The sequence below is a fragment of the Pan troglodytes genome, chromosome 23 (genome assembly GCF_028858775.2).
Source record: "Pan troglodytes isolate AG18354 chromosome 23, NHGRI_mPanTro3-v2.0_pri, whole genome shotgun sequence".
NCBI classification, from domain to species: Eukaryota; Metazoa; Chordata; class Mammalia; order Primates; family Hominidae; genus Pan; species Pan troglodytes.
In genome coordinates this window covers 30,784,650-30,804,390 of record NC_086016.1, presented here as the reverse complement: position 1 = coordinate 30,804,390, position 19,741 = coordinate 30,784,650, and the positions used below count along the sequence as shown (strand labels likewise).

General features: G+C 37.2%; 1 protein-coding gene across 3 annotated transcripts in view; it reads left to right on the top strand.

Annotated features, from left to right (window-relative positions):
* TTC28 (tetratricopeptide repeat domain 28) overlaps positions 1 to 19,741 on the top strand; it is a 700,618-nt gene that overhangs the window by 29,841 nt on the left and 651,036 nt on the right. For all 3 annotated transcript variants that reach the window (XM_009438072.5, XM_001172489.6, XM_016938879.4), the window contains exon 2: positions 14,135 to 14,413. In XM_009438072.5, the coding sequence (XP_009436347.1) occupies positions 14,135 to 14,413 (279 nt within the window). The remainder of the gene's footprint in view (positions 1 to 14,134; positions 14,414 to 19,741) is intronic.

Here is a 19,741-nt window from a genome sequence, read left to right as displayed (position 1 = left end):
CTGTTGCACTTTCACACCCTCCCCTTTTGATAGTCAAGTTATTTAACCTTTTTGTGCCTTGTTTCTTCCCCTACTAGAGATAATAATAGTACCTATCTTATAGAGTTTTGTGAAGAGTAAATCAGCTAACATATGTAAAGTACTTAGAACTGTGCCAGGGACATATTAAGTACTCAATAATTATAATAATTCTTATCCTTATTTGGATGCAGTGTATAGTCTATGTAATTCTTGGAGACTCACAATATACGTTAACATATTAAAGTCTCTAAGGAAAACCTACAGTAACAAAATCTGTTTTCTTAGTAATTATTTGAAAGAACTGGCAACTATTGACCTAGAATCAGCTAAAAGAAGTTTCAAATCTTAAGAAATAATTTTTTCAAAGATGTGGGTGAGGAATTTCTCCCAAATAATTTACATTAATTTTACCCAAATTGTTTGACCATGGAATACCTTTTCAAGGATGCCTACTAAGATAATTTTAAGGAAACGTTTGAGAAGTATTCACTTAATTGACCCAAGGACTGGGAATTTATTGAAGGATCAATGGCAATTGTGCTTCAGGGTTTGGCCATTCTGAGAGTTGCTAACCTCTTGTTGTGTGTCTAGTTCTTTCTTACACTCTTATATTAGCTTCTCTATGTATCTTTATGACAGCCTACAAAAGCTCTAAACCAGCTCTGTCCAATAGTACTTTCTGTGATGATAGAAATGTTCTTTATCTATGCCAGACGCAGTGGCACGTGCCTGTAGTCCCAGCTGCTTGGGAGGCTGAGGCAGGAGGGCTGCTTGAACCCAGGAGTTGTAGGTTATAGTACGCTATGATGGTGTCCACATTAAGTTCAGCATCAATGTGGTGACCTCCTGGGAGTGGGGACCACCAGATTGCCTAAGGAGGGTGAACCAGCCCAGGTCAGAAAGAAAACAGGTCAAAACTCCTCTGCTGATCAATAGTGGGATCACACCTGTGAATGGTGAATAGCCACTGCACTCCAGCCTGGGCTGAGACCCTGTCTCTTTAGGAAAAAAAAATAAGAATAAAAAATGTTCTCTATCTGCACTCTCCAATCTGGTAGCCACTAGCTACCATGTGGCTATTGAGCACTTGCACTGTGGCTAATACATCTGAGGAACTGAATCTTTAATTTTATTTAAGTAAAATAAAAAATTAAACGACCACATATTGCTAATGGCTCCTGTATTGGGCAGTGCAGATCTAAACACACTGGGCCCCAGTTACCTCTCTGACCTTTTACTTTGTACCCTCACCTCTTTCACACTGACCTCTTTGCTGTTTCTGAAACATGCCTGGTCCTTATTGCCTTAATTTTGTTTTCTCTCGAGACCTAATTCCATATCTATCTGCATGGCCAACTTCTTTACTTTCTTTTGATTAGCCATCTTTCTTTGATCTGGAAGATCCCAGTTGGGATCACTGGTTTGAATAGTTGCAGCCTGGTTAGGAGGATTCACCTCTTAAGCACAGGGCTTTGCAAGGTAAAATAAACTGCTTGGGCCTTTCACAGGCGAAGCTAGTGTTTTTTTTTTTTTTTAAACGGCAAACAGCTTATACTGTTATTATCTATTCACAGGGTTTATCTCTAGTGTCTAGGAGAGTACCTGGCATACAGATAATCTTACTGTATTCTGGCCAAGAAATCTTTGCCTAACCTAAGTTCACAAAACTTTTCCTATTTTCTTTTAGGAGTTTAACTTTTACATTACCCACTTGTTTTAATGTTCCCTTTCCTCCCCCTACTTTTTTTTTTTTTTATTAATCAAATTTAAAAATGATTTTATTTTTCTAAATTAACTTGTTTTTTACTCCTGTTATTTCCTTAGTGATTACAACATGCATTCTTGACTCAATATGGTCTAATAAAAGTAATAGTTTTACTACTTAACAGATTCTGCTAGAAACTTAAAACCTTGATATGGTGTGTCATGTATAGATGAGCAACATCTAAGCCATCAGGAGCTTGTTAAATGCAGAATCTCAAGCCCTGTTCCAAACCTATTGAATCAGAATGGGTAATTTATACGTACACTAAGGTTTGGGAAATACTTTCTTAGAGAACTTTAGCTCCATTTATTATCTCCTGCATTTTGTGTTATAAATTTTTAAACTTATTATTTTGTATAGCTGATGTTCATTTATATTTACTCATATGTTTACTCTTTCCAGTATTATTCATTCCCTCCTGCATTCCTCTGCTTCTGTCTGGGATAGTTTTCTTTCAGTATTTTCTTTAATATTTCTTTTAATGTAGGCCTGCTATTTATTAATTCCCTCAGTTTTCATTTCTTTAATTGAGATGCAATTCACACCATAAAAGTCACCATTTTAAAGTATACAATTCAGTGGTTTTTAGTATTTTCACAAGGTTGTTCAACCATACCACTATCTAATTCTAGAACATTTTCCTCACTCTCAAAAGAAATCTGGTGCCATTAAGAGTCAATCCTCATTTTCCTCTCCTTCCATCCTCTGACAACCACCAATCTGCTTTCCATATCAATGGATTTGTCTACTATGGAGATTTAATAAATTGAATCATACAGTATATGGCCTTTTGTGACTTGCTTCTTGCACTTAACATAATATTTTTAGGGTTCATCCATGTTGTAATGTGTGTTTTATTCATTTCTTTATTTTTTTTTTTTGAGACGGAGTCTTGCTCTGTCGCCAGGCTGGAGTGTAGTGGTGCGATCTCGGCTCACTGCAACTTCCACTTCCTGGGTTCAAGTGATTCCCCTGCCTCAGCCTTCTGAGTAACTGGGACTACAGGCACGCGCCACCACGCCCGGCTGATTGTTTGCATTTTAGTAGAAATGGGGTCTCACCATGTTGGCCAGGATGGTCTCGATCTCCTGACCTCGTGATCCACCTACCTCGGCCTCCCATAGTGCTGGGATTACAGATGTGAGCCACTGTGCCTGGCCTATTCATTACTTTTTTATGGTTGAGTAGTATTCCATTGTATGGTTTTCCCACATTTTGTTTATTCACTAATTAATGGATATTTTGGTTGTTTCCACTTTTTGGCTATTATAAATCTGCTATGAAAATTTGTGTACTAGTTTTTCCATGGACAGGTTTTCAGTTCATTTGGGTAGATACCTAAGAGTAGAATTGCTGGATCATATAGTAACTCTATGTTTATCTTTTCTAGGACCTGCCGTACTATTTCCACAGTGGTTGTACCATTTTATATTCCCATGAGTAATGTATGAATATTCCTATTTCATTCTCAGTTTTGAAGAGTATTTTCTCTGAGTATTTTATGTTAGGTGCTATTTCAGCTTCCGTCATTTCTGTTGAGTATGCAGCTTGTAGCTCCTTTCAAGGTAATGTGTCTTATTTCCCTCTGTCTGCTTTAACATTTTCTCTGTTTATTATTATTATTATTATTATTATTTTAACAGTTTGACTATGACAGACGTAGGTGTGATTTTCTTTGTGGTATCTTGGAGTTGAATGAAAGTCTGAAAGCTATGGGTTCAATATTTTATGAGTTGATGTCTCTTATCAGTTTTAGAAAATTCTTGGTCATTGGTATTCAAATATCGTTTCTAACTCCCTTCTCTCCCTTCTTAAATTCTAATTATATGTGTATCAGACCTCTTGGGTATATTACTTAGGTCTCTTATTGCTCATCTTCCCCCCCCCCCCTTTTACTTTTTTTCTCCTCTATAATTGATTTTGGGGATTTTTTCTTTTTTTTTTTGAGATGGGGTCTCACTCTGTTGCCCAGGCTGGAGTGCAGTGGTGTGATCACGGTTCACCACAGCCTAAACCTCCTTAGGCTCAAGTGATCCTCCCACCTCAGTTTTTGTATTTTTAGTAGAGGTGGGGTTTTGCCATGTTCCCCAGGCTGGTCCTGAATTCCTGGGCTCAAGCAATCTACCCACATCGGCCTCCAAAATTGCTGGGATTACAGACTTGAGCCACTGCACCTGGCCATCATTTTGAGGATTTTTCTGTTTCTTATCTTCCAGTTTATTAATCTTGTTGTTAGCTGTATCAAATCTTGCTAAATCCATTCACACAGTTCTTAATTTCGTGTATTATATATTTTAGTCTTGTACATTGAATTCTTTGTTACATGGTCATTTCTCTGGTGAAATTTTCTCTTATCATCTATTTTGTTTGCTTTGAAAATACATGTATTAGTCCATTTTCATGCTGCTGATGAAGACATACCCGAAACTGGGCAATTTACAAAAGAAAGAGGTTTAATTGGACTCACAGTTTCACCTGGCTGTGGAGGCCTCACAATCATGGTGGAAAGCAAGGAGGAAGTCACATCTTACATGGATGACAGCAGGCAAAGAGAGAGCTTGTGCAGAAAAACTCCCATTTTTAAAACCGTCAGATCTTGTGAGACTTACTATCACAACAACAGCATGGGAAAGACTGGCTCCCATGATTCAGTTACCTCCCATGGAATCCCTCCCACAACACATGGGAATTCAAGATGAGACTTGGGTGGGGACACAGCCAAACCATATCAGTACACAACTAACATATGCCTTTGCTCATCCATATGGCATCTTTGTGTGAATTTGAACAAGATCCTACTCTCTAGGCGTAAGAATAGCTTGGTGAATGGAGAGGGGGTAAGGAAAAAGTTACACTCATAAATTGTTGGTAGAAGTGTAAACTGATACAATTTCTTCTGCCTTTTGATTTTTTTCTATCTATATCAGCGTATAAAATCTTTCTTATTCTTTTGGCTGGATTTATAATAATTACATGGATCTAATAAAACTTATTTATGCCTTGCAAAGCCCTGTGCTTATCCATTTTCCTGTTGTCTAACATTTAAATTATTTCTAACATCATGCTAATACAAATGATGCTATTATGACTATCCTTGTATTAATATATGTTATTTTGTTTACACATGTAAGTGCATCTATGAGATAAATTACCAGAAGTGGAGAAAATTTCTAGAATTGAAAGGTTATGCAACTTTTACATTTTTGTAGATGTTCCCAAATTGTTCTGTAAGAAATTGTATCAGGCAAGGCTTGGTGGCTCAGGCCTGTAATCCCAACTCTTAGGTAGTGAGAGGTGGGAGGATAGCCTGAGCCTAGGAGTTTGAGACCTGCTTGGGCAATATAGCGAGACCTCCCCTTCTACCAATAATGTATGAATGTATGGGTGTAACTTTTTCCTTACCCCCTTAACCAACAAAATGTATTGCTAATTTTTTATTTCTGATAGTAGGGGAGGTAAAAAAATATTGTCTTTAAGTTTTAATTTTCTTTTAAAATAACTGAGGTCACACATTTAAAAAAATGTGTTTAAAAGCCACATGGAGTTCCTTTTTTTGTGATTTGTCTGTGTATGTCCTTTGTCCATTTTTTCCATTGAATTGTTTGTCCATTTTATTACTGATTTGTAGGAGCTTTATCTATACTAAGAAAACTAGCCATTTATCATGTGTTGCATTTTTTTAACTGATTTGTTACTAATCTTTTTGGTCTTAATCCATATTTTCCATGCAGACATTAAAATTTTTTATGTTGTCGTATTTATCTGTCTTTTCTATTCTATTTTGTGGCTTATGTGTTGTACTTAGGACTCAGTTCTACATAATAAAAGATTCTTTCCTTTTAATATTTTATAATTTTATTTCAAAATATTTAATTATTTGAATTACCTGTGATTTTTTATATAGAGGGGATAAGTTTTTTTATATATCATTTGAATAATCAAAATTTATAATAGAATTTATATTCTGTTGCTGTTGGATGGCATGTTCTGTACATGTCTGTTGGGTCCATTTGGTCTAAAGTATAGTTCAAGTCTGATGTATTCTGTATTGGTTTCTGTTTGGATGATCTGTCCATTGTTGAAAGTTGCATATTGAAGTTCCCACTATCACAGTATTGCTGTCTATTTCTCCCTTCAGATTTGTTAATATTTGCTTCATATATTTAGGTGCTGTGATTTTGGGTGTATATGTATTTATAATTATACCCTCTTAATGAATTCACCTTTTTATAATTAAACAATTATTTTGTCTGTTGTGAATAGATTTTGACTTAAAGTCTATTTTGTCTAAGTATAGTTATTCCTGCTCTCTTTTGGTTTCCATTTTGCGTGGAATATCTTTTCTGTCCCTTCACTTTCAGTCTGTGCGTATCCTTAAAGCTGAAGTGAGTCTTTTGTAAGCAGCATATAGTTTTTGTAAGCAGCATCTCTTTGGGTCCTGTTTTTTTTTTTAATTTAAAAATTTTATTGTGTCCTGAATTTTTATCCATTCAATCATTCTGTTTTTTGATTGGAGAACTTACTCCATTTACACTTAAAGTAATTATTGATAGGTAAGGACTTACTACTGCCATTTTGTCAATTGTTTTCTGACTGTTGTGTAAGCCTTTCGTTCCTTTTTTGTCTTCCTTGCTGATTTGATGATTTTCTATAGTATGCTTTGGTTCCTTTATCTTTTGTGTATCTGCTATAGGTATTTGCTTTGTGGTTACCTTGATGCTTACATAAAACATAGTTATAGCAGTCTATTTTAAGCTGATACACAATGGGGAAAGGATAGTTTCCAACATATATGGTCCTGGGAAAACTGGCTATCACATGCCATAAAGTGTAATTGGATCCTTAACCTACACCACACATAAAAATAAACTCAAAATAGATTAAATACTTAAACGTGGCTGGGTGCGGTGGCTCACGCCTATAATCCCAGCACTTTGGGAGGCTGAGGCAGGCGGATCACCTGGGGTCGGGAGATTGAGACCCTCCTGACTAACACGGTGAAACCCCGTCTCTACTAAAAATACAAAAAAAATTAGCCTGGCATGGTGGCGGGTGCCTGTGGTCCCAGCTACTTGGGAGGCTGAGGCAGGAGAATGGCGTGAACCCGGGAGGCAGAGCTTGCAGTGATTGGAGATTGCTCCACTGCACTCCAGCCTGGGCAACAGAGCAAGACTCCGTCTCAAAAAAAAAAAAAAAAAAAAACAAAAAAAACTGAAGACCTGAAACTCAAACTCCTAGAAGAAAACATGGGGGAAAAAGTTCTTAATATTGGTCTTGGCAATGATTTTTTGGATGTGACACCAAAAAACTAAGCAAAAAAAGCTGATGGGACTACATCAAACTAAAAATTTTTCCACAAAAAAGGAAACAGTCAACAAAGATGAAAAAGTAACCTATGGGGTGGGATAAAATATTTGTAAATCATATGCCTGATAAGGGTTAATATCCAAAATATATAAGGAACTCATACAACTCTATAGCAAATAAATAAATAATCTGATTTTTAAAATGAGCGAAATACCTGAATATAATTTGTACAAAGAAGACCTACAAACTGCTAACAGGGGTATGAAAAGCTGCTCAACATCACTACCATAGGATCCAGCAATCCCACTTCTGGATATGTCTCTGAAGGAAATAAAATTACTATCTTGAAGTAATCTTGAAGTATATCTGCACTTCCATGTATACAGCATTATTCACAATGACCAAGATATAGAAACAACCTAAGTGTCCATTGATGGATGAATGAATAAAAAAAAATGCACATGTGCGAAATACAATATTATTCAACCTTAAGGAAATCCAGCCTGTAATCCCAGCACTTTGGGAGGCCGAGTCAGGCGGATCACCTGAGGTCGGGAGATCGAGACCATCCTGGCTAACACGGTGAAACCCCGTCTCTACTAAAAATACAAAAAATTAGCCGGACATGGTGGTGGGCACCTGTAGTCCCAGCTACTTGGGAGGCTGAGGCAGGAGAATAGCATGAACCCAGGAAGCAGAGCTTGCAGTGAGCCAAGATCGTGCCACTGCCCTCCAGCCTGGGCAACAGAGCTCAAAAAAAAAAAAAAAAAAAAAAAAGGAAATCCTGACATTTGCAACAATATGGGTGAACGTAGAGATGTCATGCTAAAGGAAATGAGCCAGACACAGAAAGACAAATACTGTATGATCTAACTGATATGTAGGATCTAAAAATGTTGAATTCATAAAAACAGAGAGTAGAAGGGTGGTTATCAGGGGACAAGGGTGTGAGAAATGGGGTGACATTGGTTAAGGGGTACAAATCTTCAGCTATAAGATAAATAAGTTCTGGAGACCTAGTATACAGCATGGTGACTGTAGTTAATATATTATATACTTGAAATTTGCTAAGAGAGTAGATCTTAAGTATTTTCACCATGTACACACAAAAGATAGCTCTGTGAGGTGATGGATATGTTAATTAGCTTGATTGTGGTAGTCATTTCACAATGCATACATATATCAAAACATCACATTATATATCTTCTATATATATGACTTTATTGGTCAGTTTATACCTCAATAAAGCTAGAAAAATTTATAACAGGACTGGAATTATACTATGTATGTAGTAATTATATGTGGCTGCATATATTGAGCCCATTTGGCTCACATGTTACTGACACTCCCTCTACCCTTTTAAGATGAATTTGTCAGAGGATCAGAGGAAAATATCAGCAGTGTTAATATATGTTGACATCCATATGCTATATGTATATGAAATTCAGTCAAAATATTTTTCTCTATTTTGGAACTCATGAGGGAATAAATAATGGTTAATCTAAGTAAATGAGTAATTAAACATTTTATTTTTCATTATCTCCTTAAGGAGTACTATTCTGTTTTGTTTTGCTTTGTTTTGCTTTTTTGAGATGGAGTCTTGCTCTGTTGCCCAGGCTGGAGTGCAGTGGTGCAATCTCGGCTCACTGCAACCTCCAGCTCCCGGGTTCACGCCATTCTCCTGCCTCAGCCTCCCGACTAGCTGGGACTACAGGTGCCCGCCACCATGCCTGGCTAATTTTTTGTATTTTTAGTAGAGATGGGGTTTCACCGTGTTAGCCAGGATGGTCTCGATCTCCTGACCTCGTGATCCGCCCGCCTCAGCCTCCCAAAGTGTTGGGATTACAGGCGTGAGCCACTGTGCCCATCCCTTACGGAGTACTATTCTAACTCATTAAATTAGTTCCTGAATTTAATATGGCTGGTTATTTTAAGTACAACATATATATAATCTGAGAAATACATGCAAAGGTCTTTTTTCTCTGTCAAGTTTATCAATTGCAGATAAGATAGAAAAGGACTTGGGGCCGGGCGTGGCAGCTCATGCCTGGGAGGCCAGGGTGGGTGGATCACTTGAGGTCAGGAGTTCGAGACCAGCCTGGCCAACATGGCAAAACCGTATCTCTACTAAAAATACAAAAATTGGCTGGGTGTGGTGGTGCACACCTGTAATCCCAGCTACTCAGGAGGCCGAGGCAGGAGAAGCGCTAGAACCTGGAGGCGAAGGTTGCAGTGAGCCAAGATCACTCCGCTGCCCTCCAGCCAGGGCAACAGAGTGAGACTCCATCTCAAAAAAAAAAAGAAAAAAAAAGAAAAGGACTTGGGAAGTTATGTTTATTCTTTTTAGCCATACATAGAAATTTCCGTTTCTTTTTTTTTTTTTTTTTGAGATGGAGTCTCGCTTAGTCGCCAGGCTGGAGTGCAGTGGGGCGATCTTTCGCTGCAACCTCCGATTCCCAGGTTCAAGCAATTCTCCTGCCTCAGCCTCCTGAGTAGCTGAGACTACAGGCTCGTGCCACCACGGCCAGCTAATTTTCGTATTTTTAATAGAGACGGGGTTTTATCATGTTGGCCAGAATGGTCTCAATCTCTTGACCTCGTGATCTGCCTGCCCCGGCCTCCCAGTGTGCTGGGATTACAAGTGTGAGCCACCACTCCCGGCCAGAAATTTCTGTTTCTTAGCTTTCTAACAACCACACAGTATCCAGCTGAGTAGACACAGATATATTTTGACAAATTAGAAGCTTCTGTGGAGCACTTACTACAGCGCATTTTTCTTTTAAATTTGTGAACATTTGATGGTGTTTTGTGAACATTTGGTTAACTACTACTAATTCTAAATACTAGAGTTCTCCTCTAGTATTTAGAATCTTTCTGCACTAGTACTGACTCATCCATGGTATTTTCTTTGCTCTTAGAGGCCTTAGTAATGGTTTACATCAGTGTTTCAAGCAATTTCTGGACTTGCCAGATCCTTCACTCTAAAGGTGATTTGATCTTATAATGTATGGTATTTCCCCCTCTCAGATTCACAGTGTGCAAAATAAGATCTGTGAGAGATATTTCACTAAAGAGATTTATTTAACGTTGTTCATCCTTGTCTCCTGAGGACCTAAGGTTTCCTTAGAATATATTTTGGGAAATGTTACTTTATATTACTGTACATGGAGGTAATAGAATGAAGATGATTTCTCTTCTTAATTTGATTCTTATCTGTGTTGGCATTGAACCAAAATTATTACTCTGCCATTATTTTCTTTCTGAGACAGGGTCTTGCTTGTTGTCCAGGCTGAAGTGCAAGTGGCACGATCACAGCTCACTGCAGCCCTGACCCCCTAGGCTCAAGCGGTCCTCCCTCTTCAGTCTCCCAAGTAGCTGGGAATACAGGTGCGTGTCACCCACTCAGCTATTTTTTGTCTTTTTTGTAGAGACATGGTCTTGCTTTGTTGCCCAGGCTGGTCTTGAACTCCCGGGCTCAAACAGTCCACCCACCTTTGCCTCCCAAAGTGTGGGATTACAGGCATGAGCTATTGTACCTGGCTTACTCTGCAATTCTTTTTGAAAAAAAATTTTTTTTCTTTTTCTTTTTCTTTTTTTTTTTTGAGACAGAGTCTTGTTCTTGTTGCCCAGACTGGAGTGCAATGGTGCAATTTTGGCTCACTGCAACCTCTGCCTCCCAGGTTCAGGCAATTCTCCTACCTCAGCCTCCTGAGTAGCTGGGATTATAGGCACCCGCCACCACGCCTGGCTAATTTTTGTATATTTAGTAGAGATGAGGTTTCATCATGTTGGCCAGCCTGATCTCAAATTCCTGACCTCAGGTGATCCGCCCACCTCGGCCTCCCAAAGTGCTGGGATTACAGGTGTGAGCCACGGTGCCCTACCTTGAAAATTTTTTAAATAATTTTTTTTTTTCTAAAATAGAGACAGGGTCTTGCTATGTTGCCAGGCTGGTCTCAAACTCCTGGGCTCAAGCAGTCTACCCATCTTAGTCTCCCAGTATGCTGGGATTACAGGTATGAACCACTGAGCCCAGCCTACTCTGCAATTCTTTATGAGAAGTAGGGAATACTGTAATAGTAGGATTCTTCTTCTTCTCCTTTTTTTTTTTTAAATAACTTACAGGCTACTTATGAATCTAACAATTTATCTTACTTTAAAAGTCTTTACTTGCTATTTTTATGTCATGCCCCTGAATTTTCAGATACAGAATTTGTTTATATAACTTATGGTAGTATTGACCTTAAGCAGAACCATGATGATCGTATTCTCCAAAATGAAATCAGTCTTACATATTGTAATAATTAAAAACAAGGACTGAAAATTCTGGTTGTTTGGTAAATGTTACATAGTCCATTTACTTTCAAGCAATATGTTTCATGATCATAATTTTTTAAAAAACCTTTAAGTGCATTATTGGTTGGCCACTTCCAGTATGTGAAAGTTGAATATTGGTGCATGCCTGTAATCCTAGCTACTCGGGAGGCTGAGGCAGGAGAATTGCTTGAACCTGGGAGGCAGAGGTTGCAGAGGTTGCAATGAGTCGAGATCATGCCATTGCACTCCAGCCTGGGCAACAAGAGTGAAACTTCTCCTCAAAAAAAAAAAAAAAAAAAAAAAAGTTGAATATAACTTGGACACTGATATTTGAAACTTACAGAATCCTTTAATGTTTTGAATTGTCCTGGAAATCAGGATATAATATCCGTGTGAGCAGAGGAAGAACAGTTGCTCATATGTGTGATTAGATCTGCCTTTCTTCCTTTCTTTGGGGAATTTTTTCTTTTTTTAATAAAAATACTTCTTTGAGGAGTCTATTTCTTTGTATATGTTGGCCTATTGCATCAAATCAGATGCATCCTCTTCTGAATGGAGGTACTGGACTTGATCTTAAAGGAAGACATAGGGAAAAAAATACTTTTTGTTTTAATTTCACTTAGGGCAAGCTTGCTTAGAAGTATAAAATGGCTGTCCTTGATACTACTGTGTTAAATTTCTTCCCTTTGCACTCTACAGTTCGTAATTTTTATGTTTTAAAAATGAGTAACAGGCTGGGTGCTGTGGTTCACATCTGTAGTCCCAGCAGTTTGGGAAGCCAAGGCGGGAGTATTGCTTGGACCCAGGAGTTTGAGACCAGCCTCGGCAACATGAGGAGACTTCGTCTCTACAAAATAATAAAAAAATCAGCCAGGCGGGGTGGTGCATGCCTGAGGTTCCAGCAACTTGGGAGGCTGAGGTGGGAAGACTGCTTGAGTCCAGAAGGTTTGAGGCCGCAGTGAGCTCTGATCACACCACTGCACTCCAGCCTGGGTGACAGAGCAAGACCCTGTCTCAAAAAAACCCACAAAAACAAACAAACAAAAACACTTGACACGTTTGCTTCCTTTGATTTTAAGGTCACTGCACTGCTGCTATAAAATTATAGAAAACTTAGTAATTTTGAAAAATCAACATCAAAAACAGATTTTAAATTGCCAGAATATAGTTACAGCTGAATAGTTTTTGCTAGTCTTCAAAAACTGGTGTTTGTCTTTGAAATTTCATGGTAGTAGCCAAATTATAGTCACCAAATTTGCCAGTCCAAAAAGATTCATTGGTACATGAAAACATTTTTTAAACCTTATTTTTTATTTTAAAACTTGCATAAGTTTAAGAAAATTAAAATACTCCACAACCTTTCTAGAGATAATTTAGTATGATTAATATTTTGATTTTGTTCTCTTATTACTTATTTATTTATTTTTAGAGATGGAGTCTCACTGTGTTGTCCAGACTGGAGTGCAATGGCTATTCACAGGTGCAGTTGTAGCACACTATAGTATTAAATTCCTGGGCTAAAGTGATCCTCCTGCTTCAGCATCTTGAGTAGCTGGGACTACAGGTGCATGCCACTGTTCCTGGCTTTTCAGCATTATTTTAAGTGCAATTGTCTTAACATAGTTGAGATTATAGTGTCCATATATGTTTGTATTTTATTTTTTCCATAGTATATAACTTTAAATTGCCAAGGAAAAACCTGAGTACTCTTTTGCATTTATTCATTCAACAAATACAAATACAAATATACATGATGTAACTATTAAACATACATATACACATATGCATGCAAGGCCCTTTGTTGGCTGCTTTGAGAGAAGATTATTGTCTTCCAGGGCACAAAAGTTAAATATAATGTAGAGCAGATCATGAAGAATGTTTGTGTTTATTGAGGTTCAGATGATGTCTTAGTCTGTTTTGTGTGGCTATAAAGGAATATTTGGCCAGGTGCAGCAACTCATGCCTGTAATCCCAGCATTTTGGGAGGCTGAAGTGGAAAGATCTCTTGAGGCTAGTAGTTCAAAATCAACCTGGGCAACATAGTGAAATCCTGTCTCTACAAAAACAACAACAAAAAACCCCAAAAAAATTAGCTGCATGCCGTGGCATGTGCCTCTGCTTCCAACTACTCAAAAGGCTGAGGCAAGAAGATTGCTTGTGCCTGGAGGTTGAGGCTGCAGTGAACCTCAACAGTGCAGTGACTTGTGCCATTACACTGTAGCCTGGGTTACGGAGTGAGACCTCATCTGAAAAAAAAATAAGAGTAAAAAATAAATACCTGAGGCTGAGTAATCTATAAATAAAAAAGGGTTATTTGGCTTATGATTTTGATGATTGGAAAGTTCAGGATTAGGCATCTGTATCTGGTGAGGGCATTAAGCTGCTTCCACTCATGGCAGAAGGCAAAGGGGAGCTGGCTTGTGCATGCAGAGATCACAAAGTGAGAGGAAGCAAGAGAGAAAGAGGGGCTAGTGGCAGGTCTCTTAACAACCGGCTCTCACTGGAAATAATAGAGTAAGAATTCCCTCACCCCCAAGGGAGGGCATTAATCTGTTCATGAGGGATTTACTCCTATGACCTAAACACCTCCCATTAGGCCCCACCTCCCATACTGGGGATCACATTTTAATGTGCAACTGGAGGGGACAGACATCCAAATCTTAGCAGATGGGGAACCCATCTGGATTATCTGAACTTTTTCTGATAAAGTTTCTTTGTTTGTAGATTCCTCTCTTTGGTGCTGACACTATTGGCCAGAGAAGTCCTGATGGACCGGTACTGAGCAAAGCTGAATTTGTTGAGAAAGTTCGTCAGAGTAATCAGGCCTGTCATGATGGAGATTTCCACACAGCTATTGTTCTGTATAATGAAGCCCTGGCTGTTGACCCTCAGAACTGCATCTTATACAGCAATAGATCTGCAGCCTACATGAAAATCCAGCAGTATGACAAGGCACTGGATGATGCAATCAAAGCTCGACTTCTCAATCCCAAATGGCCAAAGGTAGAAATTTTTACCTATGAAGATTTATTTTCATAGAATCTTTTGTCCTGGCTTCTTACTTTAATGTAATATTTTGTTGATTTAGTGTACTTACTAATATTTTAATAATCTGTACTTCAGCAAAATATAAAATGACTTCCTTGAGCTGGTACAGTAGCGAAAAGCTTCCTTTGTTTTTTTGTAGCGTGCTTTCCCTGTGCAAGTTTAATTCTTTTCCTGTATGTGTGAGATTTAAATTTTTTTTTCTCTGTGCTGCTTGATAAGTAAGATACATTCTAGTTCTTTATATAGGTTTTGGAACATCTCTTTTTTGAATGAATATTTTAGATGAAGTATGATGATGTTTCTTTCCTTCAATTTAAAATAATTAATTTTATTCTCTGTCAATGACTGTTTATTTTCAGAATGGTATTTAATCAGGGAAATTTCTGTTTTTTCTAATAAAGCATTGTAATTATCTGTATTCCCTTGAATAGTCCCCTTAAGTTACTATCTTTGTTTTTTATTATATATACTTTATTTTCAGTGTGCATACTCCTAACCTAACCCCTAGTTTCTTTTAGAAACAATTCCTTTCTTTTCCTTTCCTTTCTTTTCTTTTCCTTTCCTTTCCTTTTCTTTTTTCCTTTTTCCTTTTTTCTTTCCGAGACAAGGTCTTACTCTGTCACCAAGGCTGGAGTGCAGTGGTGCAATCTTGACTCACTGCAACCTCTGCCTCCTGAGTAGCTGGGACTACAGGTATGTGCCATCATGCCCGGCTAATTTTTGTATTTTTTATAGAAAGAGGGTTTCACCATGTTGCCCAGGCTGGTCTCGAACTCCTGAGCTCAAGCAATCTGCCTGCCTCGGCCTCCCGAAGTGCTGGGATTACAAGTGTGAGCCACCTTGCCCAGCAGAAACAATTTCTTAAGATGCTCCTGAAGCGTAGAGGGTGGGGGATAGGAGAGGGGCGAAATGGGAGAATGTAGATCCAAGGATATGAAGTTGCAGATATATAGGATGAATAATTCTAGAGATCTAATGCACCACATGAGGACTATAGTTAATAATATTGTATTAGGGATAATTGCTAAGAGTAGATTTTAGGTTCTCTTATGACACAAACACACCCAAAAAGGGTTACTATGTGAGATGATGAATATATTAATTCGACTACAATAATTACTTCACTTCATGTAAGTAAACAAAAATATCATGTTGTATACCTTAAATACATACAATAAAAAGAGATGTGATTGAAGTATTTGAGATATTTTCTATAGAACCACAAAACCATTTCATCCCATTAACAAAGGTTAATGGATATTTCCTAGAGATTTAAAATAGTTTCCTAATGTCGTATTAATAATATGCTGAAGGGCTGGGCATGGTGGCTGATGCCTATAATCTGAGCACTTTGGGAGGCTGAGGTGGGAGGATCCCTTGAGCCCACAAGTTTGAGGCCAGACTAGGCAACATAGTCTCTACAAAAAATACAAAAATTAGCCAGGTATGGTGGCACTCACCTATATCCCCAGCTACTTGGGAGGCTGAGGTGAGAGGATTGCTTGAGCCCAGGAGGTAGAGGCTGCAGTGAGCCATGATTGCATCACTGCACTCTGGCCTGGGCAACAGGATGAGACCCTGTCTCAAATAATAATAATAAAAGTCACAGTACTTTATCCTTTGACTCTGATAGGTCTTCTTGGCCTCATTTAATGGAATTTCTAGTATTGCTGCTGCCTTGTGAATGGTTTACTATTGTGTAATTCCCTAAAGGATTACTTTTGTAACCATAATCATTCTAAATGAAACAAAAATTGTTGAGAAAAATTGTATATGGGCTGGGCACGGTGGCTTCACGCCTGTAATCCCAGCACTTTGGGAGGCTGAGGTAGGCGGATCACCTGAGGTCAGGAGTTTGAGACCAGCCTGGCCAACGTGGTGAAACCCCGTCTCTACTAAAAACACAAAAATTAGCTGGGCGTGGTGGCAGGCACCTGTAATCCCAGCTACTCGGGAGGTTGAGGCAGGAGAATTGCTTGAACCCAAGAGGCAGAGGTTGCAGTGAGCTGAGATCGCACCACTGCACTCCAGCCTGGGCAACAAGAGTGAAGAGTCTCAAAAAAAAAAAAAAAAAGAAAAAGAAAAATTGTATGTGATACCATTTGCGAACTAGAGTGCTATTTTCAAAGCATAAACCTAGGTTCACATTCCTGTTCCTCCATTAATGACAATATGGTTTTGAGTAATCTCTTAACCTCTCTGAAGTTAAGATAAATGGGAATAATAATAATACCTATCTTGGAAGATTGTTGCTTAAGGATTGGAGATAATTTTTAACTTGTACATAGTAGATGTTTGGTAAGTAATAGCTATGATTGTGACATTTTTACTGAAGGTTTGAATTAGTAGATTATTCTAGCAAGGTTTTGCATATATATCTGCCTCTGTCTCTCTCTCTCTTTAAACCTGTAATTGATGCAGTGAGCCTTATAAATATGGAGAGCTTAATTTTCAAATTAAGTATCAATTCTTGTCCTTTTTTGATCCACTTGTGTTTTTCCTATATTTGTGAACACCTTTAAACTTTTATCTTTTTCATTTTTCTTTATCATTTCTACTTCTCCTGGCACTTCTTGTGACTTCTACACCCCAAAAATGGCTTTTAAAAAGTGTACTTTTATTATTATAGACAAAAAAAATCACCCTTTTAGGATAATTTATATTATTGGTTTCTGATTTTTTCTCTTCACAGTAAGTGAAGTTATTGTATAGTCCATTTTACATTAATATTTTAGTTCTATATTTGGCTTTAAGCAAACCTAATTTAGGAACATTTAAAGTATATAAAATATAGAGTTCAAAATTGAAATCACAAAAGGTTCTTTTGAGGTAGTATGATAATAAAATTAATTTATAAAGAAATGTTCAGTACTGCAAAAGAATGTTTCCTTTTATAAAAACTTGATTTTATACTTATTTTTCTAGGCATATACTCATTAGGTAAAAGAAGATTCACTTACATTTTCTTGTTGTAAATGTATATCTGGTGAAATTTTGTCAATTCCTTTTTCTTTTAATTTTTGCTTTTCTACTCTGGCTTTTTATTATAATGCTTTGCTTTTCTAAAGTCTTTATCTGAAATATTTTTGTCTAGTCTGATGTGTGAAAAGCTACCTTCCAATTTCTGTCTCTCTCCATAAGTATTAATTTTTTATGTAAAGATCCAAAGGCTCCAGAGACTAGATGGAGCCTTATACATGTCTGTTTTATCTAAATGAGAAAATGATTTTGATGTGATATGGGCTGTAAAAGAGGTATGAACAAAGCACTATGGGAACCCACAAAAGCAGTGAGTTCAGTCTGTGGGTACCTTATCTCCAACTGCATGCTAGATGTTTTTTCTTTGATTTATCTTTATGTTTCTTCTTTTTATGTCCTATTTAAGAAACCTTTGTCTTCGCCAAGGTTACAAAGATTTTCTTCTAGAATTTTTATGTTTTTTGCCTTTAGGCCTATGATTTATTTTGAGTTAATTTTTAGTATTGTGTGAGATAAGAGTCAAAGTTAATTTTTTTCCAGATAATGATAACCATAATCTAGCAACATTTGTTTTAAAGATTATCCTTTCCACATTGAATTATCCTGGCACCTTTGTCACAAGCCATTTGACCATATAAGTATGGAGTTATTACTAGATTCTCTATTTCACTGATTTCTGTGTATATATCTCAATGCCTTAACCACAATGCCTTAATTACTATAGATGTATGGTAAGTCTGATTATTAGGTATTGTAAGTCTTCCAACCTTGTTCTTTTTTTTTTCTAAGTTGTTTTGGCTATTCTATATTTTTGCATTTTTATATAAGTTGTAGAATCAGCTTATCAATTTCTTCAAAAAACCTTTCTGGAAATTAATGGGCTTACACTGAATTAGGCCAGTTTGGAGAGAAATGCCATCTTAATGTTATTGAGTCTTTGAATCCATGAACATGGTGTATTCCTCCATTTACTTAGGCCTTCTTTTATTACCTTTGCAACTTTTTGTAGTTTTCAATGTTCAGATCTTGCATGTCTTTTGTTAAATTTATTTCTAAGTATTTTGGCTTTTGATACTATTATAAATGGAATAACTTTATTTTCTAACTTTCTATTGAGAATCTATAGAAATACAATGTATTTTCTGTACTTTGTGTCATGTGACCCTGTTAAATTTGCTTTTAATTTCTAGTAGGATTTTTGCAGATTCCTTGGGATTTTCTATGCACATGGTAATGTCTGCAGGTAATCACAATTCTGCTTCTTCCTTTCTTTTGTGTATGCCTTTTCTTTCTTTTTCTTTTTCTTCACTTTTTGCTCTATTGCGCTGGTTAGCATATCCGGTACAATGTTGACTAGAAGTCATGGGAGTGAACTTCCTTTACTCATTCCTGATCTTTGTGGGAAAGCATTGAGCTTCACATTGTTGAGCATGATGTCCTTAATCAGGTGGAGGATATTCCCTTTAATTTCTATTATGAGTGGGTGTCAAATTTTGTCTATTTTTTCTTCATCTATTGAAATTATAATTTTTTTAGCTAGCTGTTAATATGGTAAATTAAATTGATTTATTTGGGGATATTAAATCAACTAAATCAACTTTGGTTTTAATGGGGGTAAATTCCAGGTAGTCATTATGTATTATTCTTTTTGTTTATTGTTGGAAATGCTTTGCTAAAATTTCGTGAAGAATTTTTGCATCTATGTTTACGAGAGATACTGATCTGTAGCCTTTTTTTTTCTCATGATGTATTTGTTTGGTTTTGGTATCGAAGTGATTCTGTCCTTATGTAATGAGTTGTAAAGTATTCTGTCTGTATTTTCTGAAAGAGTTTGTGTAGGATTGGCATTATTTCTTCCTTAAGTATTGGATAGAATTCACCAGTCAAGCCATATTTATCTTTATCTGTACTTTTCTTTGTTGGAAGGTTTTAATTATGAATTCAATTTCTTTGATTGATGTAGGGCTATTCAAATTTTCTAATTCTTTTTAGATCAGTTTTGGTAATTGTTTCTTTCAAGTAACTTTTCATTTAATCTAGGTTGTCAACTTTATTGGGATAAAGTTGTTAATATTCCTTTATTATCCTTTTTAATATCTGAAGAATCCATAGTGATGTTCGTTTTATCATTCTTGATTTTTTTTTTTGAGACAGAGTCTTGCTCTGTTGCCCAGTCTGGAGTGCAGTGGTGTGATGTCAGCTCACTGCAAGCTCTGCCTCCCGGGTTCACGCCATTCTCCTGCCTCAGCCTCCTGAGTAGCTGGGGCTACAGGCACCTGCCACCACGCCTGGCTAATTTTTTGT